This window comes from Triturus cristatus, chromosome 2_2 (genome assembly GCF_964204655.1).
Source record: "Triturus cristatus chromosome 2_2, aTriCri1.1, whole genome shotgun sequence".
NCBI classification, from domain to species: Eukaryota; Metazoa; Chordata; class Amphibia; order Caudata; family Salamandridae; genus Triturus; species Triturus cristatus.
The window spans coordinates 205,754,079-205,778,596 of NC_140582.1; the positions used below are offsets into that span (position 1 = coordinate 205,754,079).

The following is a 24,518-nucleotide window of genomic DNA, read 5'->3' on the forward strand; positions in this document are numbered from 1 at the left end:
ATCTCGCGCTCTCCAATGAATCTGTCATTGCGCACAATGTATTGCATATTATATTTCACGCCTGGTTCATCTTATATCACACTTTTTGGTGCATAGTTTATACCATACACTATATCTAGTTTTCATTTTCAATCGTGCTCTCAGGACTATGTTCTATATAACACTGTGTTCACCTACCCTTTTCACGGGCATTACATTTTGCGATAGGGGGTGGAGGGTCAGGGGGTGTTTTTGCCAAGTGAGCCCGGAGTCACAGTCACTAACGTCTTCTTCTTCCTGAATAAAAGTGAGATTATGCTGCATACTTGTTCATATTTTAAGTAGTTTGCACAGACAAAATGTTTTAAAAACAATAAAGTTTCTAATACCCGCCTTCTCTGAACAGTTAGCTTGCTGCCCCATCCCCCTCCTCCCTATCCTCTGTTGTGTGAATCCATGGACTAGCCTCCTCCCTCCTGCCATGCATGGTCTGATGTGCTGCCACTGCCCTCAATTTAGTATGATGTACCAGTCCACTCCTCCTGCCCTCCATTGCCCAATTCTATGCCCCATCATTGACCTCCTGCTTAAACTCTGTGCTTAGCTTGCTGCCCCTATTCTCCTTCCCCCTGCCCTCCGATGTCTTTGTGCATGCCCCTGCTCCATCCTTTTTGCCCACCATGTCCCATGGACCTGCCACTCCTATCTACTCTGAGTGTTCTGTTGAGCTGCCACTCCCCTCCCACCTGCCTAGCATTGTCAGATGACTGTAACCTGTCCCTGCCACCTCCACCCTGCCTGTCCACATGCCATGCCTCTATCCTCTTCCTCCTGTCCTACATGGTCCATTGTACTGCCACACCCTTCTGCCCTCCCTGGTCTGTTGTGCTGCAACTGCTCCTCCTGCCTGCCCCGTGGGGTCTGTTGTGAGGCCCCTTCCCCTGAACTTTCTTGTCTGTGCACAGGTCCTGACCCTCCCTTCTATCCTCCATCGTCCTTTGTGCATGCCCCTGCACCCTCCTTCTTGCCCATCATAGCCATTGTGCTGCCACTAACCCTCCCACTTGCCATGCATGGTCTTCTGTGCTGCCATGGCCCCTCCCACCTTCCCTGTGTGGTCAGTTAGCTGCCCCTGACCCCCTCCCACCTTCCCTCCATGGTCTGTGTGTATGCCATCACAGTCTCACTGTTGCTCTTCATGTTGTGTCTTGCTTCTAGTGCCCATCCTGCCTGACCTCCATGGCTATCTTGCTGCTCCTGCCCTGCCCCCTTGCCCCCAGCCCTCTGTTTACATGTGCAGACCCCTACTCCCTCCCTCCTGGCTTGTCTGTTCCATTGTAATGCCCCTGATCCGTCCCTCCTGCCCTTTATGGTCTGTTATGCTGCAGCCTTCTCTCCTGTCTGTCCATTATGGTCAGCTAGCTACCATTGCCTCTTGCCCCTCTGTTCTCTGTTGTCCATGTGCATGGTCCTGTCCCCTCCCTCTTGCTTTCTATGGATTGTTGTGCTGCACTCCCGTCCTGCATGCCCTGTGTGGTGTATTGTGCTGCTGCAAACCCTGATGCCTGCCCTGCAGGGTCAGTTTGGTGCACCTCTCCATGTCTCTCCTGTCCTCTGTTATCCAAGTCCATGTCCCTATCCAATTTCCTTTCATGATCCCATGTACCATACTTGCGAACATTTTGAACTTGGTAAGAGGGAGATTTTGAAAAAAAACTGGGGTATTGATTTTCCCCTTTGAGTTACATTGAAAAAGAGGATATTGTAGACAGGAGACAGATCAAATAAAGCCCATTTGAGCTTAAAAACATTGGACGTTTCCTGGCTGTATCGGGTCTGTTGGCATGTATGGTTGTACTACCATTGCCTCTTCCTTCTGCCCACAATGGTCTATTACATTGCCACAGCCTTGAAGGAGGGTAGATTTTGTATCACAGGGGGCCCCTGGCCCGTTCTGTCCACACCTGAAGTATGAGACCCTTGTCCTTGCCCTGCCAGCCGCATTTGTAGGCCGTATTAAATTGACCAGCGGGTCCTGTGTTGCTATATAATTATCCTGAGACATCCTTACCACTCAGCCAGCATAAAACCCCTGTGTAGGCCCTTCTGTTCAATATGTAGGCCTCTTTGTTAAATTGACCATAGCTCTGCAATTTTAGTGTATAGCAGTCTGAAGGCAGGTCTGCGAGGCCTTCTGCTCCAAACTAGTAGCCCCCACCCTACCCGAGTGCTCCGTGCTCGGTATCAAAGTTCAACATCCCCCTGAAGCTGTCGACATACAGTAGGCTGCATCCTGGACTGGTACTTGCTTCCTGGGCAGGTTTCCCGCTTTTAAGGAAGTGGCAACCGCAGAGCGTCAAGTTAGGAGAACTGAGGAGATTTTATACATGAATATATTGAATTCCTGTAGAATACCCATTATTTTCTGCTTGCTCTATGGAACTTACGATAAGCGATTGGCCTGAGAGACTGACCTTTTCATCCAGTCCATTGTCAGCATTAAGTGGGTAAATGACGAAATGTCTGGTAAAATCTGCAGACGAAGCTTTTGGGTAGCATACGTAGGTAGATGTAGCGTGCAAAGGAGCCCACAAAATGATATAAAAAGGGAGCACCCACAGATATCGACGGACAACCTCGCCGTCTGTATGTAGGTTAACAGGCTGTGCAGGTTTTCCCCAAGAACTGGGAGCTCTTGTCTTCCTTTGCTTAAAATGTCTTGCTCTGCTTTGCTTGAAGTATCTTATTCTATTTTACCTATATGAAATGTCATGTTATTTTTTAACGATTGTTCTCTTTACTTTTGCATTTAAAAGATGTTGTATTGTAATTGCAGGAATGCTTGCTCTAAGAGTAAATGTGAGTGTCCCTAGGTAACATTTTCCTTGGTGTAACTTGTTTCTCATGATGCATTTATAGATGTGTTTTCTCTCTCTCTCTCTGTCAGTCCATTAATTGAGATACAGAGAATATTATGACAGCTGTATGATTATCTGGATTCTGTATTTTGTACTTTATGTCTCTATTCTGCGGTTTCTTTGAAGTTGCATCTTCTCATTAAACTGCCATTGTATTCTGCCTCCAATTCCATGTCTCATATGTCTGTTTTCTTCATTTTTGGAGCAAGCGTTCCTAGGCACCCCGGCTCAAATTAAGGTGCCCCTTTTGTCCCTGACTCACTCTCCTGCTCAGTTCTGTGGTGGCTCCCGGGGCTCTGGGGACCGCCCCTAGCTTCCTTGACCCGTAATAGATCTTCCCTCCAACAGCCTCTCTTGCAAGTCCTGTATTGTTGGTTTGTTGCCCCTGCCCCCCTTTCCACTGCCCTCCATAGTCTGTTGTGCTTCCACGGCCCTTCCTGCCTGCTCAGTGTGGTTAAATTGTTGCCTTTGCACCCTCCTACCTGCCTTCAATTTTCAGAGTCCGTGTCCCTGGCCTCTGCCTCTCAACAGTATCCTAATGAACAACTAGATTGCTAACATTCTATATTTATTACAAAAGTGTGGAACGCCTGACATCATCTTAATGTAATCAAAACTGTAATACCTAGAGCATTCCTTTAGAAATTACATATATGAGAGGGTCTTATTGGCTTCAAAATTATGGTTAGTGCTCTAAAAGACTAAAATAAGGACATATTTTCTGAGTTTTCAAATAGCGACAAAGCACTTTTAAATTATTTGTTATCTTTATGTTTTTTTATCTAGTTGACAACTTGATTAAATGTTGCACTTAGGGGAGAGGATGTGGTGTTACTTCCAGAACTGCAGACTTTGCAACTGGGGAACCAGGTTGAAGTTTCTGCTTCAGCTCGACATTCTGTGATTCTGGTCAAATCACTTAGTCTCCCCATGTCTACAACCAAAATGAATTTGTTCTTGTGTGATGTAACCAATGCTCATGTAAAGCACTCCAATACCTGACAAGTCTGCACTATATAACACTGCAAAAACACAAAATAATAAGTGTTTTGCACACTTATGTCATTGGGCTATATTTGGGCTACATCTGGGTGATTTTGGGCTACATTTGGGCTCTTTTGTCTCCGGTGGCCATCTTGGGAGATTTATTTGTTATGAAGTTTCCTAATTTCCTCATGTACTGCAGTCTCCTCAGTCGGAAATGCTTTCAGTTTTTTACTTTGATTCCATCATGAAGGTATTCAGATATGTCACACATTTGCCATAAATTCTGAATGTTAGCACTCTAGTTGCTCATTAGATCACTGTAGTAAAACTACTGTTCACCATGGAAGTCTGCTCCTGGTATTAAAAGTGCATGTTTCAGTCTGCATGTCAGAATTTTTTAATGAAATAGAAGAGGATTTGAGAAGTCACTCAAAATGTGCCCTCATTTTCTTTCTTCAGCATTAATCATAATTTCTATGGCAAAATGAACCCCCTCATTGTGTTCCTTTTTAAATTAAATGTTTTAAGTGTTACTAGTTTATTCCAATCAAGATGGCTTCAGGTGTGCCATACTTTTGTCATAATGAAGACAGTAAGTGCTCTAGTTGTTTTTAAGAACATTCTTGGACATTCTGTCATTGGGCTATACTTGGGCTACATCTGGGTGATATTTGGGCTACATTTGGGCTCTTTTGTCTCTGGTGGCCATCTTGGGAGACTTATTTGTTATGAAGTTTCCTAATTTCCTCATTTACTGCAGTCTCCTCAGTAGGAAATACTTTCAGTTTTTTACTTTGATTCCATCAAGAAGGCATTCAAATGTGTCACACATTTGCCATAAAATCAGAATGTTAGCACTCTTTTTGCTCATTAGATCACTGTAGTAAAGCTACTGCTCACCAGGGAAAACTGCTGCTGGTATTGAAAGTGCATGTTTCAGTCTGCATGTCAGAATTTTTTAATGAAATAGAAGAGGATTTGAGAAGTCACTCAAAATGTGCCCTAATTTTTCTTTCTGCAGCACTAATCATACTTTTTATGGAAAAATGAACCCCCTCATTTTGTTCCTTTTTAAATTAAATGTTTTAAGAGTTACCACTTTAATCCAAGCAAGATGGCTTCAGGTGTGCCATACATTTATCATAAGTAGGACGGTTAGCGCTCTAGTAGTTCTTTGGAACACTCTGGAAAGCTGCAGTAGAACACAAAGGAATCAACTGACAGTCTCTGCCCTTGTTGGATGTACATGTTTTACTGAGAATGTCAGACTTCATTCTCACATGACTGAGAAAGATAATGTGAATTTACAGAAAATAAGCTCTCAGTTTAGCTTATAGATCACCTTCCAAACCTCTGTGGTAAAAGCATGAGAAAATATTTTTCTCTCAATCATGATATCCCAGCAGAAGGCTTTTTCACATGGTGAAATCACCTTAGAACATACCACAATTCCTAAAATGAGTATGGTACCATCAACAAATGATTTATAATGTAACTAAAGTCTTAAAACCTTCTATTAACTGCAATGCTTTTTAATGAGGTGCTATCATGTATATTGGTCCCAAGATGGCTGCCAACACTTCTTGGATGAAGTGCTGACAGCCAATCAGATCTCAGGATGAGATGTGTGGTTAGGCTCCGCCCACATATATATATTGATTTAAATGCTATTTTCTCAGGAACTACTGAACAGATTTACACCAGACCTACAAAAGGCACTTCCTTGACCTGAGGACTACCTCTCTGCCAAATTTCAAGTAACTCTGTTCAGCCGTCCGGGCTGTAGCTGTGTCTAAAGGTCCTATGGAAAAATGCATGGGAAAAACGCGTTTTGGGACCCCCCTTTTTTCTCAGCCCCCGCTTGACGAATCCCCCCGAGACTTTCAGGGTAGGAGCGGAGCGTAGCGCCCCACCTATTTTGAAAATTTCGCGAGGATTCATCGACCGGCGCCAAAGTTATTCCAAATAGAATGTTGCGGATTTCCTATGGAAACGGGATCCTAACTATAACTATCTACTGGCGACCGCCAGTAGATAATATATATATATATATATATATATATTATGCGCTCCAATTCCATTTTCGGATACAGACTGGACACCGACGCAACAGGCTTAGTATACATTTCTGCACTCTTTATTGTTACTAGCTGTAATGCGTTTGTGCAGTATCTTCTGCCTTGTTCACACACTGGACGCCATTACTCCCTGTACTTTGTTAGGAGCATCCGATCACATGATTTAATTAACATAGAAGGCATACTTTCTTAACCAATGTGTTCAAACGTAAACAATAGCCACAGTACTTCACTTCTAAATATTGTCTTTCGTTATTCTCAGTGCTTAATTTGAGCCGGTGCTTTCTGGTGTTCAGCACCGGCACCTAATCCTCAGCACCGGTGCTTATAGCACAAGTTAAGGACACACTTATTCGGAGTCCATGTGATTTTCTCCAGAATCAGAGCATGTTGAGCCATGCCGAGACTCGAACCCGGTTCCCCAGCTCTGAAATCGGCAATTCAAGCCATTAGGCCAAGTCCTCTCCAGAATAATAAGTGCCGGGCTCTACACAGGAGGCAGTTTGCACCAGCATATTTCTCTAGTTAGCGCTGCCTCCTGAGGAGAGCCCCGGCACTTTTTATTTTACAAATTAACCCCTGATCATTCTTCAAATACTACTTTTTAGGTCACGCCTACGCAGCGCGCATGCGCTGCATAGGAGACCTTTAACCGTTGTTCAGCTCTTTTTCGAAGCACATACTCGTGCTTGTGGCAGCATACACCTTACGGGAGCGCGCAGAGGCGCGCCATAAGCAGGAGTATGTGCTTTGAAAAAGAGCAGGCTGCCCGTCCACAGCGCGCGTGCACCCCTCGCAGGTGCTCCCCCCCGCCTCTTTCTCCCGCTGCAGCCTGCACGCTTTTTATTTTTATTTAATCTTTCAGCACAAGGCGCGCGCGCTTGTCTTTCAAGGCTTTCCCAGTTTTTTCTGAAACTTGATCTTGGCAACAGTATCTCTCCATTCCATGGAAAATACAAACCAGCCAACCACATTCCTTGCAGCCCTCCTTTGCGGCATCCTTTGGAAGCGGGCAGGGGAATCTTTCTCGCATCGATCGTGTCGGTTTCCGAGGAGTGGAGTTTGCAGCCGGAGCGGGCATTATAGCTTGTGGAGTGACAGATTTCCCCCCCCCCCCCTACCATGAAGCTCTGGCTCCTTCTCAGCCTCTTCCTGCTGCACGAAGCGCTTCAAAATGGTGAGTGACGGAGGACTGTCAGTGGGTTAGGAGAGGCCGCCTCAGACACAGTGCAGTTTGTCTGAAGTTACCGAGGGCTGCTTCCGGTATGTCCGTTACCTTGCAGAATGCATTGTATGGAATCAGCAGCTTCACTCTGGTCCACCGCAGCATCACTCGGGGCCACCGCAGCATCACTCTGGGCCACCGCAGCATCACTGAGCCGGAGCGGGCATTATAGCTTGTGGGCTGACAGATCCCCCCCCACCATGAAGCTCTGGCTCCTTCTCAGCCTCTTCCTACTGCACGAAGCGCTTCAAAATGGTGAGCGACGGAGGACTGTCAGTGGGTTAGGAGAGGCCGCCTCAGACACAGTGCAGTTTGTCTGAAGTTACCGAGGGCTGCTTCTGGTATGTCCATTACCTTGTAGAATGCATTATATGGAATCAGCAGCATCACTCTGGGCCACCACAGCATCACTCAGGGACACCGCAGCATCACTCAGGGACACCGCAGCATCACTCGGGGACCCTGCAGCATCACTCGGGGACCCTGCAGCATCACTCGGGGACCCTGCAGCATCACTCGGGGACCCTGCAGCATCACTCGGGGACCCTGCAGCATCACTCGGGGACCCCGCAGCATCACTCGGGGACCCCGCAGCATCACTCGGGGACCCCGCAGCATCACTCGGGGACCCCGCAGCATCACTCGGGGACCCCGCAGCATCACTCGGGGACCCCGCAGCATCACTCGGGCCCACCGCAGCATCACTCGGGCCCACCGCAGCATCACTCGGGCCCACCGCAGCATCACTCGGGCCCACCGCAGCATCACTCGGGCCCACCGCAGCATCACTCGGGCCCACCGCAGCATCACTCGGGCCCACCGCAGCATCACTCGGGCCCACGGCAGCATCACTCGGGCCCACGGCAGCATCACTCGGGCCCACGGCAGCATCACTCGGGCCCACGGCAGCATCACTCGGGCCCACCACCGCAGCATCACTCGGCGGCGCCACCGCAGCATCACTCGGCGGCGCCACCGCAGCATCACTCGGCGGCGCCACCGCAGCATCACTCGGCGGCGCCACCGCAGCATCACTCGGCGGCGCCACCGCAGCATCACTCGGCGGCGCCACCGCAGCATCACTCGGCGGCGCCACCGCAGCATCACTCGGCGGCGCCACCGCAGCATCACTCGGCGGCGCCACCGCAGCATCACTCGGCGGCGCCACCGCAGCATCACTCGGCGGCGCCACCGCAGCATCACTCGGCGGCGCCACCGCAGCATCACTCGGCGGCGCCACCGCAGCATCACTCGGCGGCGCCACCGCAGCATCACTCGGCGGCGCCACCGCAGCATCACTCGGCGGCGCCACCGCAGCATCACTCGGCGGCGCCACCGCAGCATCACTCGGCGGCGCCACCGCAGCATCACTCGGCGGCGCCACCGCAGCATCACTCGGCGGCGCCACCGCAGCATCACTCGGCGGCGCCACCGCAGCATCACTCGGCGGCGCCACCGCAGCATCACTCGGCGGCGCCACCGCAGCATCACTCGGCGGCGCCACCGCAGCATCACTCGGCGGCGCCACCGCAGCATCACTCGGCGGCGCCACCGCAGCATCACTCGGCGGCGCCACCGCAGCATCACTCGGCGGCGCCACCGCAGCATCACTCGGCGGCGCCACCGCAGCATCACTCGGCGGCGCCACCGCAGCATCACTCGGCGGCGCCACCGCAGCATCACTCGGCGGCGCCACCGCAGCATCACTCGGCGGCGCCACCGCAGCATCACTCGGCGGCACCACCGCAGCATCACTCGGCGGCACCACCGCAGCATCACTCGGCGGCACCACCGCAGCATCACTCGGCGGCACCACCGCAGCATCACTCGGCGGCACCACCGCAGCATCACTCGGCGGCACCACCGCAGCATCACTCAGCCTCGCCCGCCTTTGCACTAGTACGCCACCACATCAACACTTAGCAAGACCTCAATATCATTCAGCATCACCTCAGCATAATCTCCGCACCAGTCCCAACCACCACCCCCACTACCACCTCAGCATCACTCAGCACCACCTCAGCCTGCTCTCGGATGCTGGCATCTGTTGATTCTCCCCTGGCGTCTGGCCGCTGCTAGTGTTATAATACAGGTACTAGTTCCCAACCTTCACCCTCCGATTATTTATGCCCGCTCAAAAAAAAGCTATAACAAACAGCCATTGGAATAGGCAGAAACAAGTTGCCAGCATTGCAAGAACAAAAGAAAACTGAGGAAATTTTTTATTGTAAATACTTTTTTTAATATGGTCGTTCAGTTGTACATAATGCCTTCTTGGTCATATATAAGGTAACAAAAATGTTTCTGACACTTTTTTTATTATAACTTTTCAGCATGCTGCACAGCAGCCACACTTCTCTACAGCACAGCTTAAAGACATTGGCAAAGTCAATATCTCTGGCTAAACACTTATAAGGCCCCAAAGGCGAGACCTATTGGCTATGCCAATGCTTGTTTAATATTGTTTTCTTCCACTTATTTTGTCATTTTTCTTCCATGGTTTTTACATTTTGCTATTTTTTTTTCCTCGTTTTTTTTATGTCTCGTATGTTAAATCAGATGACTAGTTTGACTCAAACTTCAACTTATTTGTCTCGGAAAACTTCAAATTCATATTGCCCATTTTTACTTGTTTTGACTGATAAAAGAGCATAAGCAGGAGACAAAAGTGTCACTTGATATTGCCCAAATTGACGCATTTTGTCAAGTTAAAGTGCATATGCTTAAGATTAAATGTCCCTTGAAATATTCTTGACATGGACTCACTGGATGTTAAAATTCAAGATGGAAAAGTGGAAGTGCACCCTCTCTGCAGAAGCAGCACTTGACCCAGCTGGGCAGCAAGGCGTGAAGCATGTCGACTACTCACAGTACCAAAGAATAGCTGATGTTCAGTTGGTCTGCACTAGTTTTTAACCTTGCCATAGATTACCTTCAGAGAATAAAAGCAACACATACTGGTTATCTAGAGGTAATTTTGAATGTTCTCACTACACCCACTATCACCACGCATTCACCACATTCCTATAGGGACAAGGGCAAGAAAATATCTCCACCTAAGAGCCCCTATCTTTGAGGGGCCCTCTGGGTGTTACACTGCCCATCTAGCGTGGTCTGATTTGACCTTACCCAGCCTGGACACACTCAGTATGAGTCCAGGAAGCCTTCAGACTGCATGCTCCTCGTACAATCCACTATTATTTCCAGTTGCCCGAAGCATGTTACTGTCCACTGACAGAACAAAATGGAGGGGTATGTGCAGGATAGAGTTTAGCAGCTAAAATAAAACAGATAATCAAAAGCTTGTGGGTAGAGCTGAAATTGCAGGCCTTTTTTCAGTTTATTTCAGTTTATAGCTGCCTAAAAGAGACTTTGTTTTGTATAACACGAGTTTGACTAATGCCATGCTAATTTTATACTGGTATCAAACCAGAATTTGTGGCTGAAAAGAAGTGGGGAACAACACTTTTAAAGCAAATGACAACTAGCTTTATTAAGGGCAGCAAAAGGGCAGCCAACGCGATAGCTGCTGTTTATCAGATTTCCGAGGCTGACCACAGTCTCCTTTGTTTTGTCGCTGGCAGCAAGTTGCTGTATTTTGATAATGTATAATGTGCTTTGAGTTTTGAATGAATTTGTTTTCTTCTTGGAGTTATTTAGCATGCTTTCATGATGTTTTCCGCCCCTAAAGGTCAGAAAGGCTGCGGACTTTGGCAAAAGGCTTGTCTCCGGCCTTCTTAAGGTTCGGCGGGACGCAAACAGACTTCATGCTGTTTAGCCCAACGAAACAGTGGTCTTGGGAGGAGAAACTTTACTGGCAGTCCCAGAACACTCAAGGTAAGTGCTTTTTCTATCTCACTTATTGGTTACTAGAAAGGTTTTACCCAGTGTACTGTAAAACACTGCATTTTCCTCCACTCCAATATGTACGTTTTTAGTTGCTTCTTCACTTGCTAGTGTGTTGGTTGTAGTCTTGACAATGGAATAGTCATTTCTCGAGGTTCTAGGCCAGTCAGTAGTTACTGGACCTATTCCATGGCGTTTCCCAGCGACTAGAGTATTATTGGAATCCACTTAGATAACCAAGTTACTCCCTTTGTGAACCTGACTCAAGTGCTTAATTTGTAGAAATAAATAAGTGCTCCCATCATGACTGCATCTCTTATGTGAGAGAGGATCAGGCTGGAACCATAAGAGCTCCACGGCCGGACTGGCCGTAGCAGGCATCTGGCGTTTTCCCAGTGGGCCGGAAGGTTGGGGGCGGTTTTGCAGCAGTGAGGGCCGTGTTTAGGTCTTGCCTGAGCCAGCGCATGCGCTGCTCTGCAAGACATTTGGTAGGTGGGTTTTCAAAGTGCTGCCACAGGCTTTTGGTGGCCTAAAGCTTGCGTGCACGTGAGCGTGCACGCGCGCAGCCGCCATCTGTCTTTCTTCCATTGATCGCAATCACTTTCATTTTTGAGGGCCACGCGGCCGTGTCACTTTCACAGCCACGCGGCCAATGCTTGTTTTACTCGAGTACACTGGTTTCTAAAGCAGAAGGCACACTGTGCCGCGTTTATTCACGGTTACTTGTCTCCACTTGTTGTTACCATGTAAACAAACGATATTCATTCAAGAGTACTTCCGCACTGACCATGTTCAGGAGGACACAGGCTACAAGCGGCATTCCAGCCCTCGCCTTTGAACAAGTACTGCACTGTATGCACTGCAGCATTCCTTTAGCCCATTTACACCCCTTGGCTATGCAACAGTGCACTTTCTCTTTGGTCGAGTAATTGGGTGCTCAGTTTGTAGTGTGCAATGACCGATCAAAGATGTGCGCTATCACTGCTGCAAAGTACTCGACAGAACCTCGCACTTGTATGAGGAATACCCCTACACCACCCCCCCACTAATGGGTAAAAGTGACGAGAAGTTCTCTCAAAAATATAGCCGGCTGTGTTAAATAAGTGTGAAAGGGTAGGAAGGTAAACATTGACCTGAGTGCATTTCGATAGCACGCATGTTTTTCTAGAGCATTCACTAACCCCTCCTCACCTCGGTATGTAATTGAATCTCCTGGCTCGAGCTCGTGTTAAGCCGCCTGGCCATGTCCCACCCCCACCCTCCCTGGTACCTGGCGCTTCTGCCCTTCCTTGGCTCTGCAGACTCTCTGATGCACACCATGTGTCCGCTCCCTTTCATCAAAACCACACCCATTACACAACGAGGCGTCTGTGGCAGTGAAACACACTGCCCCTCCCCCACCGCTGTGGTGGAGGCTGGCAGCTAGTTCGTGTTTTTTGCCCTGAACAGTGCCCTCAGGGCAGCAGTGGGCGTGGCGAACTCTCTCAGAGGCGGCCTTTGCTCACAGAGCGCCCTGGGCGGAAACAAATCTGGCATCCAGGCTGCTGATAGTACCTAAAGCGGGAAGCAACAGGGGGCCCGTATTTCACAGGCCAGGTGCTACTTCACTGCAGTGACTGTCTCTTAACGCAAACATTTCACCTCCTCCCCAACGCACCTTAATTATCCACATTACCTACTACGCTCTAAATAAGAGGTTGGAGTAATGGGGTGTGAAAAGATGGGATGGCAGCGGTGAGAGGGGAATTTTGGGTGTTAAACAGGTTCCTGCACCATGTTAAAAGACAAGCATTTGCAATGCAATAGGTATCCCATTTATGAAGGTTTGGGCTATTGGCATTGTAAAAGACAATGCCTTTTATTTATGTGTTGTTTTTTAAAACCTATGAATAAAAGGCATTGTCATTTTCAATGCCAATAGCTTAAACTCTCGCAAATGCAAGGCCTATTGCAATGCAAGTGAGTGCTATAAATTTTTTAAAAAGTGTTAGGAGAGAGCATGTCCAATTTGAGAAAATAGTTCTCGGAGGCTGTAATCAAAGCCTACCAAGCAACAACACACGTAAAAGGGGGTGTTGCCATGGGAGGTTACAAAATGAGACCAGGCTCTAAGGAGAAGGGAGAGGATGGAGCCTTACTGCTAGAGCTGCCAACTTTGGAGCAGGGAAACCTGGTTGGAGCCTCGGCGTCCGCTCAGCATCCTGTGATTCTGGGCAAATCACTTAATCTTCCTGTGCCTAATGTGTAACTGGTGCTCATGTAAAGCGCTCCAATACCTTTGGGTTGAGTTCGCGCTATATAAAACTACACACAAAAAAAGGAGGGACTGCTAAGCCTTTTGACCAATGAACATAAACAGCCACAGTTTACAGTGGACGATGACGCAAGCCAATGAATAATGTGGGCAGAGAATGCGCGGAGCTTCAAGTCTCTACCTCAATACAGCATGCCTCGCAGAGCAGCACATGCACTGTCCAGGCTCAAACTAAAACAAGCATTGGCATAGCCAATAGGTCTTGCTTTTGGGACCTTATAAGTGTTTACTTATGAAGCACAATATCCTTGGTGCAACAACATCAACTGTTGCATGGCTAAACACTTAAAAGATCCCAAAGGCGAGACCTGTTGGCTATGCCAATGCTTGTTGTTACTGGGGCCAGTTTTGCACCTCTCCAAAATAGAGCTTGCGTCTGCACCCTAAGATGTTTTGCCCTTTTCATTCTTGATGTTATCTAGAAATGAATGGGCTTCTTCCATCCGAGAAAACATATACATTTTTGTTCCCCCCTGTACCGCTCTTGGACAGGCCAGAGACAAAGAGAGAACCTAATAGCATAGTTCACAAGAGTTCCTTTCAAGTTTACAGCGGTTTCTTCCTCCCGGCATACGTCCTATTACAAAGGTCTGGGAAAAGGAGTATGCGCAGACTCTGAATCTGTTGATCATGTCTTAGGGTTGCGATGCTTTTCATCCTTAACTCATGCAAATGAGCACTGCAAAAGGTGACTATAACTGTGTCACCGATTGGTGATTCTCAGGCGCCGGGGAGTGTGGGGAGTAATGGATATGTCTTCAAAAGCATTCTACACTAGCCACCGTTTTGAATAAGAAATGGGCTGTATAAATATAATTGAATAATGTTTCAAAATGAAAATATGAGATCCCTATGCTTAACATGACCAAATGAGCTATACATTAGAGAAGTATCAAGACCTGTGTTGTCATAAAAAATATTTTAATATATGTATGGTAGATAAGATGTGTATGTATTGTGCATGTTTGTGGATGAGAGGAAATGTGATTTTATCAGAATTGAACTCTTGTTTCCACAGAAACCTGTGTTGAAGACATTTAGGATCTACTGCCGGGTCATATAATAGCAATATCAGCCCTTGCAGCGTCTGCAGCTTCCAGTTCCTCGGGATGGTATCTAGTGTCTCTGTCCTTTTTTTCCTGCCCCCTCATACCTCCCTTTAATTTAGTAAGATGTGCACTTGCCTCCTTCTCGCCTGCTCCTTTAGGTTGAAAGAAGTATTGTGCATTCCGTTTTTGTATGCTTTTCTGCCATCTCGAAGCCCACTGCCCGGGGTCCCTTCCTTTTGACACAGCCAGAGCCTCTGCTGGGCCTGTTATAATGTGTGACACCTCCCCGAGAGACTTCAGCACCACTTACTTGTCCCTGAAGCAAGTGTGTGCCACGAGTTGGCGCCCTTCCCAGCTACCTACACCAGCGTCCTCAGAGAGAACTTAAGATGGGTCCCAATCTGCACAGGGTCGCTACCACACAGCATGGCATGCCTCTCTCACCCGCGTGGCCGGCACCACCCTCGTCACTCGACACCCACAGGGATGTATGTGCCTTTTCCCGCCGCACTGCACTGCTACAGGCGTGCAGTTCTCCCGTGCTCTTCGCCTGAGCAGCACAACCTGCAGCGACCCTGGTTCTAACACTTTTCAACTGCGGCCGGCCCCCGTCATCAGTGGCAGCGCGTGCAGAGCACAGAGAAGGGCGGACATGTTTGCTGCCCCCTCCCGGCGACAACAGAACTATTTGAGGAGCCCTGGAGCAATACAACAATATAGTGGTGTCAGTGCTGCGGTACTGTATCTGAGCTTTCCTTCATTTAACATAATGTTTTTTATTTTATTTCTTTATAATATGAGCTTAGGTAAGGCCGAAGGTGGAAGTTCCTCACAGTGTTTGTTGGCATGCATTAACTTGTTAAGTAGCGCACGGCACCAGTAAACCCAGATTCCAGTTGAGTTTGTCAGTTTCAGTCTGACAATAAAAAGCGCAACTTTTTCCTTGGACAGTAAAACACGGTATTTCAGGAAGCGGGAAAGTGACTTCTGCCACAGATAGATCCGCATTTGGCTGGGCTGTCAGCTGCAGACTTTGTGTCAATAACAGGAAACGTCGTTTTTTTCTAAGAACAGGAACAACCTCGCTGTGTCGTTTCACTGCACAGCAATGTTGTGGTAATTTGCTACTGAAAGGCGCTTGCTGTACTCTTTGTAAAAGTGGAAGTCATGTGAGTGACGCACGATTTTCCCGGCAGGTGACGCATATTAGAGTGCACATTGGGCTACGCCTCGTGGTTTGTTTCTGCGTTTTAACACCTAGAAACGCACCGGGGCCACTTTTGAAGGTTCATGTCATTTTAATACATTAGAATGTGTATTTATTTATTTCTGTTTCGATTGTGCATCTGTGCAACGTTATATTGCCAACAAAGAAGGTTTTTAGGATACAATTTGCCCTCGGGCTGAACTACCAGGGGCAGAGTGTACAGACCGGGTTGAGCTCACGAGCACAGACCCGTGTGGCATGCAGGTTAAACGGGAGAGGCTACAGGCCGGCCTCCTGCTGTACAGGCCGGACAGAACCTGTGCGGAGCCCGACTCGTCAAGGTGAAGCGAGGTTTCTTCTGTGATTGCTAGGTGCTACAAGTATTATTACAATAAAAAATACCCACATCTGAAAAGGAGAAAACACGGCTACTCGCGCCATCTAGTGGCGTGTCCATTATTGTTGAATCCTTTAAATTAATAATGAAACACCTAGACATAAATAAATATTGCTGTCGGAGCACGGTGCCTAGGGCATTTTGCCCCCTCTGCCCCCGTATTTGCTTCGGTGTTTACGTAGGCCGGAGTGTGCCCCTCAAACTTCCCTTTCCAGTGGTTGCGTCACTTGGATGTTTTTTGGCAGCCAGCAGAGGAGAATTGTTGGAGTCAACAGTTTCGAAACTGCGTGTCCACATCCAGCGGTGAAGCAAGAGAAGCAGTGGCGTTGGTCACTAGCTGTGTTGAATATTCTCGATTATTCTGCACCGTGGTGGTGGTTGTCAACATTTTAAATAGCGGGTTGCATGATACAGCGCTTGCATGTTAAAAGTCTAGAAAACTGTGTGGCGGTTGCGCATTTTCAGGTGGTGGTATTTGTTAATCTGGCTGGGTACACAGTTATGTTCTGGCTGTCGGTGCTGCTTCAAGAGAGATTCCTTACCTTAGGTGTAGGTGGCCTGTGACCTAAAGTGAGGAGGAGGGACACCATTAGAAGGCTTGGTCTGAGACACCAGGGCATGTAATGGTGCTGACCAGAATGTTTTTGTGATCTGGCCCACAATTGAGGAACACATCCTCGGCCCACTTTATTCCCAAACAGAATACAATGTAAGGTAGCTTAGTCGGCGAAAGTGCTTGTTGCAGAGATCTATCTAATCGGCCCCAGTTCATAATACTGCAACAATCTGTGTGGATACTGCTAGCTATAGGCGTGCATCACTAAAAAATAACTCGGAGGGTTAATGCGCTAACTCACTGCTTGAAACCTGCAAGTCACAACTGCTGTTAAGAATTCTCAGTGGGTAAATGCATTTGTTGCCGATCTCCTTGACAGCCCGCAGGGCACAACATCAAATCCTAGTAAATGTTTAGTGGGTTACGCACCTGATACTGACATCAGCATGTAAAGTGCAAGGCATGTATTATTTTCCTCTGTTGCATGAAAAAGAAAATCCAAAATCACTGGTTGCCCTTCCTCATTCTACAAGTATCATCACAAACATTTTCTTCACCTTTCTTTTGAAAACCCGTTTTTCCCCACCTTGGAGCTTTATGAAGTAAAATGTTTTAATCTCTTGAGTTTTTTCCTTGAAGACTGTCTGAGCCGAGACAATAAGGTGTACCCTAGTGTCCCTTCATTAGCTTTTGGAGCAGGAGAGAATGTGTGGCTGTGTCCAGCTGGACCCCCCTGGACATCACCTCCCGGGCAAGGCACAGCTCGGACGAAGAGATACTATTTGCGTTTGGTCCCTGGTGCCAAAAGAGTGGGCGTAAGAAAATGGCCGTCCTCTTATCTCAAACCCTCCCTACAGGCCGCGTGCCCGTCTTCATTTCACAGTGGCGGGCGACCTGACCTGACATCTGCAGCACGCGCTGCCGGTGCTGGCGAGGGGAAGGCGCTGGTGGTCGCCACCATATTCACGTTTTACATTCGTAAAGTATTTGCTGGTTGAGAGTCACTAGTTCGAGCTTTCTTTTCAAGGTTGCCACCTGGCTAATATTTTGCTGGCTCAGCGAATCTTTTATGGGTCTGACCTAGAGGCAGCTTTAGCTGTTTTGCCAGCTCTGTTTTCCAAAAACAATGAATGAAAAAATACATAATCAACAAGCAGAGAGAAAGGGGTGTTTTGATGGGGAACACTCCCAGTCCCCTTGAGATAGAACAATAAACAAATGAGGGAGTTTGCCCCGAACAAATTATACTTAAAAGGAATGATTCCGCTCCAAGAATAATTGGAGTAATTCTTTCCTTTCCTCCCACCTTTTTTGCGCGTCTCGTTATAAGTATAATTTGTTCGGGGCAAACTCCCTCATTTGTTTATTGAAAAAATACATATACACCTGCATAATAAATGCCTTTTTAGTCAACCTTCTGCATCCACTGGTCTGTTCAAGTTTCGTCCACTATTCGCTCCTCCAACAATAGCTTACTGTAGGGGGTGATGGGTCAGCCCACTTCGTCCATTGTCTATTTTGTACTGGGAGTGATAGCATTTTGCCTGCTTGTGTGCACAGGCATCTGGAAAAGGGTATACTTCAGTGCCAGGGTTAGTATGCCTGCTGCACTCCTTTGATTGTCTATATTTTTTTAATGTTTTTTTCAAGTACCTTTTTTCATACTACATATGCTTGCATAAATACATTCATGAAAAACATTAGAGCCTTCCAAATGCTAGAACTATTGGCTTTGCCAGTGCTAGTTTCATCTTGTGGATGGTGTGGTAACAGAATAGCATCACTGGTAATTTTACAGGAAAGAAACAAAAAGTGATGGGTGGAATGCTTGAATTAATCTCAGCCACTGGTATTTCTCGGGTCGCATCCCAGCCCATCATTTTTCTGCCACCATGCAACCTCAGATTAGACCCAGCTGTATGCAGATCAGCCTTGATTCTGCTCTAAAAGGAACAGTCCAGTCCGAACTGCCAAGCCAGGTTTTACCTCAACCTTAATACAAGGGTGAAAAACAATGGTGTGGAGCGATTGCCAGTGGCTGAGATTAATTCAAGCATTCTTCCCATCACCTTGTTATTTTTGCAGTAAGGGCCCTCAGTGTGGATGTATGCCCAGATATGGATAGCGTGTTCACATTGCTATAGGACCCAAACTATACATCACTGTCGAGACTTAAGTAGGTTGAAACTGGTCCGAGTTTGCTTGAAGTCCCACCTGGAGGCCTGGCATTTTGGGCTGAATTCTTATTGGAACAGGAACAAGACTGATTAGCATAAGGAGGTCTCTGTCTAGAATGGCACAGTGGGTGAAAGACAATGGCCTTGAATGTGTCCAGAGCGATTGCAAATGGCTTAGATTAATTCAAGCATTTCTTCCATCACCTTGTTCTTTTTGCAGTATATTCCCTAAGTGTAATGGGAATGCCCAGATGCGGCTTCGGATAGCCAGGAACATATTTCCCACTCCTAACAGATCTTTTTATTATGCTCACGAAATAAATGAATGTTGAGTTACACAAAATTTAGTTAGTTTTCCAAGTATGACGTTTACATAATTTTTGAACAAGGAGAAGTGATTTAAGTAGAAAATGCCTGGCAGGGAACTGGTGCGAGCAGAAAACAGAGTTTGATTTTTCTAAAATTATACGAGTCATTTTTTTTGTTACACAGGTTTTCAGCAAGCCCTCTTTATCCATTGGTGTGTTGTTGAGTCTTCAACATTTATCTTGGCCCCACTACAGCATACATATAAAGAACAAGGGAACCCAATAAGGTAGTAGAGGACCTTGAGTAATAGTTCAGTACAGTCAACAGTGATCCTCAAACAATTAGAATAATGGTTAGATAAATATAGTTCAGAATCGATACTATATTCTGAAAGTCCAGCCGGACAACCAATTTAATTTTTGTAATATACAATTTATCACATGTAAAGGAACGACGTACTTGTGGGACACAGTCCTGTATCCGATTAGAACAATAACATTACAAAACAAACAAAGGCATTTCAGGCAAGACAAAAAAGAGCTTTTTACAATATCCAATGTTGTAAGCTTTTAGGAAAACAACTGATGCACTTTTTTAGACACAATGGATTAACGTGCATGCTGTTTTAAAAGGGTCGACGACGTTTCGATCCTATTAGAGGAATATCAGGATCATCATCCGGACATTAATGCGTACATGCCTGATTATTCATCACTATTCCGAGTTTTTCCTTGAATTCACCTGGTGAACTAAATTGCCCGCAGCTCCGGCCGGACTGTGTATTCGCACTCCAAGTTCACACTAGTGAACCCCCAACTGTACCTGATCACCATTGCAGACGGTCTAAACAACTGTACCCGTTCACCGTCATTGCCGCCGCCATTAGACGACTCTAGCAATCGTAACTCCAGGCAATTTTGTTTATAATCCGGCATGTACGCATTAATGTCCTGATGATGATCCTGATATTCTTCTAACAGGATCGAAACGTCGTAGACCCTTTTAAAACAGCATGCACGTTAATCCATTGTGTCTAAAAAAGTGCATCAGCTGTTTTCCTAAAAACTTACAACATTGGATATTGTAAAAAGCTCTTTTTTGTCTTGCCTGAAATGCCTTTGTTTGTTTTGTAATGTTATTGTTCTAATCGGATACAGGACTGTGTCCCACAAGTACGTTGTTCCTTTACATGTGATAAATTGTATATTAAAAAAATTAAATTGGTTGTCCGGCTGGACTTCCAGAATATAGTATCGATTCTGAACTATATTTATCTAACCATTATTCTAATTGTTTGAGGATCACTGTTGACTGTACTGTACCCCACTACAGCATACAGCGTGAAGCAAATGACCACCCCACATGAGCTATTGGCTAACTTCACTCTGAGTGGTGGGAGCCTGCCCTTTTACAAGGAGCACATCCACACACAAAGTAGTTCCCTTCCTTGCCAAGGACTATTACGGCAAAGCATTATTTTTTAGACCAATATATATATTTGCTTTAGCCAATGTTTTAATGTAATTATTTATTTTTCTAATGGTGGGGGCCCAGGATCTCTTCCAGCAGTATATAATAAAACAAGCCGAGTACTGACAAGCCAAAAGGCTGGCAGCCAACATCAAATTAAGTGCCTTTGTAATGCCGGTTTTCGTTTTGTTTAAAATAATCTTACACTATGCTTATAAATCATCCCTTTAATCATAGACTAACATAATTCCCTGGCACAGGGTTGCTTTTAAGCAGTGTACAGCCTTGGAATATGTTAGATTGTGAACATCTTTTGATAACTTTGAAAGAGAATTGGTAAAAGCCCATTCCGCCCTGCTCTGTTGTGCACTTGAGTGCCTTATCCCACATGTGCGCCTAGTGGTGCCCACCTCTTGTTGTGTTAAACACAACTAGTGCATCCCATTAGTCCCTCAGGAGACTGGGTAAATAGCAAAAAGCCGAACATTACTCCTGAGGGGACCATTTAATATAGCCAATTGCGATGAGAATCTAGAAAGATTATCCAGCAACGATGCTGACATATCCAGGTAAATTACCTTGTACTACAAACCTGGCATAACGGGCGCAGAGTGTGGATTGGTATGAGTACTAAGTGGCAACTAACACAATACTTTGCCAAACAGCCAACATTTTCAAAGACCTTAAAAGCAGATTGGGGCTAGGGAAGGGTGTGGTGGGGGGGGGGGGGGGAGAGATGTATTTGTCTTTTAAACTGTGTGTGCATTTAAAAATTCAGATGAAATCAGATATCTTACCCTACCACACTGTGAACTCTTGTACCTAACCGTTTACTACAGAGTTCATTTATTTTCGGGGAAGGGTGTGATACCCTATTCACCCTCCTTGAAGCCACACCCCAGGGTTGGTATCAAAACAATCAAACCAATTGAAATTAATTAAGTATAAAAGCGGGTGTAAAAATTAGTAACATCATACACTGTGTCAAATGAAACACAACCATGAACGTCATTTAGAGGTTGCCAGGCGTCGCAGTTGTGACACCTGGCTTGTCCCTTGCGACCTCTGCCTCAGAGGGGGCAAAGTCAGTGACAGGAACACAGTGTCAGGTCATCCAATAGAGAAGAGTGTTTCATTATTCACTACTCGTGTAATAAAAAAATGGAGTACAATTAGCTGGAATATGACTTTCCCTGGCAGCTAAGGTATGTAAAAAAACAAAATGCATTTAAATGTATGTTTTGTGTTGGTGCGTGTTTAGGTGAGAGAGTGCGTGTGTATGTGTAATCCTGTTTGTGTGAGTGAAACTGAAGGTCAAATGGTGCGTGATTTCACTTCTGCTACCCTAGGCATTTTGGTGAATTGACGTTCATGAAAACAACCAGGGCCGGACTGGGAACCGAAACCGGCCCTGGCAAACTGCTCAGCCGGCCCTCCTGGGTTGAGGGGAAGTGCAGCAGAACTGTTTGCGAATGCCGGTTTCGGCCGATTTTGTTACAGGGGGCCGATATTGCCAACCCCCGGTAACAAAAACGCCCCCCCGCAGTGTCCCAAAACCGGCACCCACCCTAGCGGCCTACCGGGGAAATGCCCAGTGCCCACTATGGCCAGTCCGGCCCTGAACACAACACACTCTATTTGTTCAGTTTCAGTTTTTTCAATGCTAAATCAATATTTCCCAATTCTGAAATATATGTACGTACTATCCCTCAGGTAATTGGCAACGTAGAGATGAAATGCATATGCAGGGTCGGGGCAGTGTTGTTCTCAAAAATAGACGAGGGAATGTGTACCTAAAGATAAGATTCAAAACAGCATTTCAAATACCTGCCAATAAGTGAAGATAAGATCAAAAAGGGCTCAAGGTCAGTGAATTAAAAAAAAAGGAAGGTTTATTAAAATATTAAAGAGCAATACAGAAGGCTAAAATATAGTTGGTGTCAAAAAATACGTCGTCGTTTTCCGAAATCAATTGCTATAAGGACTCTTAACCTTATAAATAGATGCATCAGAAGCAAGTAAGTCGAGCAGCCTCCCTAGAGATTGAAAGTGTCACACACAGCCCCAAAACCATGACTTTTTAGAAGAAATTTCACAGTGTGAAGAAATTGAAATCCCACAATCCGCATAGGACGAACAAACAAATTAACACCTCATCAAATCACAATACAGCATTATTATATGTCATCCAATACCACCATGCTAGCACTTCCCCCTAAAATAATATTAATATGTTGCCCTGTGACCTAATGTCATCAGAGGTGTCAGAACAAGTCTGGTTACATAAACAGTTAAAAGCCTCATAAATGTGTAGCCTACAGTGAGCAAGCAGGAAGGGCCCTGAAAAGTAACAAAACCTTTCTCCAGAGTGCTTCGAGATTAGCATGTAATCCCAAAGCATCAGTTCACATTTTGCTGCATGTGGTGTCAATGAGAAATATAAACACATGATGAGCAGTATGAATGCTGCAAGAAATCAGATGAAGTTGAGGCCTAGATTGGTCTATGCCAGGAAAACATAGTTCTGTGCATCACAACATTATCGTTTCAATTGCAATAGGTCCTTGTTAATAAGCAAATATGCTTCAAACTAGAAAATAGCTAAAACAGATGCACATAGGGGAAAAATACATAGCACACACTGACATAGCCCAAACTGGTCTATAAATGAAGAGTCTATCAAAACAACGCATAAATCAGTGTACTCCACTTGAGAATGAAAGGCTTCGAAAATCTCATAACTTCTAGATGACTAGCACTCAAAAATGATTTTGAAACGATGCAGAATGAAAGCCGATGTTTCATTCTCCTTCGCGAGACAATCTTCAGGCTCATGTGTCAAGTTGCAAAAATGGACAAACTCTGTCACTTAACTAAAATCCAAGATTTGTTGACACACATTTGGTGGTCAGGAGTAACAAATCTCAACACAAGAAACTAAAGACTAGGTAACTATTCTAAATCCTATTGGGTGAATGGGATGCCATACAGGGCCATTCCTCAATGCCGATAACTTTATCTAGTTAGTTGTGAAAAGAATCCAGCACAGCAACACGGTACAGATACTGGTATGCAGCCACCATTCCTGTTGTGCATTGATGCTGCATTTCACCACAAGGGCCTCCCATCTATTTCTCTCATGCATTCTAGCATTATTGCCACCAAACGTGGGATGTCCAGCTAACCATGTGTTTGGTGCTGCTCTGCCTACAGTTCATCTGCTTCAGGACTTGGGTCCCTCCAGGTATTCAGTTACATCTGGCACGTGGTCTACCTTGCTGTTGGACCACATTTAGCCCACACATGTGATGACTGTTTTTATTGTAAATTCAGCTATCTTCCTATTACAGCATTAAAAGAAAACATTCATGGTGATGGGGAGAGAAAATTAGCATGAAAATGGTGAAGTAAAGCACAGATCTGAAAGTTTATGAACTACTTGTGGGTACAGGACAGTGAGACGCTAATCTGTTTCATGGATTACATTTGTTTGCTCCATGGGCGCATCACTCTTGAGCTTTGCAGTGAAGATCTCATATGGTACCTGTTTAACAGGGGAGGTCAGAATTGTGGCCGGTCACAGTATTATTCTGTTTTTTCTTATTTTAGGCCAAGTATGTTCTAGAACATCTTTGACTACACACCCGTAGGAGTGCCTTTATACACAGTTTCTTTTTACTTCCTATGTGAGGATTTATATTTTGTGTGCTTACCTTTCATGTGGGGAACAGTTAAATATTTCTAAAGTTTTTAATGCATGTTGTACTTATCATGGTGTGCAGGCTGTGTAGGCCTTGTCTTTCGTAAGCTGGGTCTTGCAATCCTTACCCCAGATCTGATTCTGGGCCTATTGTGAATGCCTGCCCATGTCCTTTTAAACCTTTAACCACTCCTTCTGACCCTGTACCCATTATTCCCTGTGGTTATTTCCTGTCCTTCAAAACATTCTCTGGCATTTCTTGATCCACCCCGAATGGTGTACACACTGGTGCGTGGTTGGCAACTC

At 46.0% G+C, this 24,518-nt stretch overlaps 1 protein-coding gene across 1 annotated transcript in view; it reads left to right on the plus strand.

Moving 5' to 3' along the window:
* Positions 1–24,518, plus strand: part of HPSE (heparanase) — a 129,726-nt gene that overhangs the window by 13,610 nt on the left and 91,598 nt on the right. Inside the window, exon 2 of the mRNA XM_085641186.1 lies at positions 10,879–11,024. Coding sequence (XP_085497312.1) covers positions 10,879–11,024 — 146 coding nt within the window. The remainder of the gene's footprint in view (positions 1–10,878; positions 11,025–24,518) is intronic.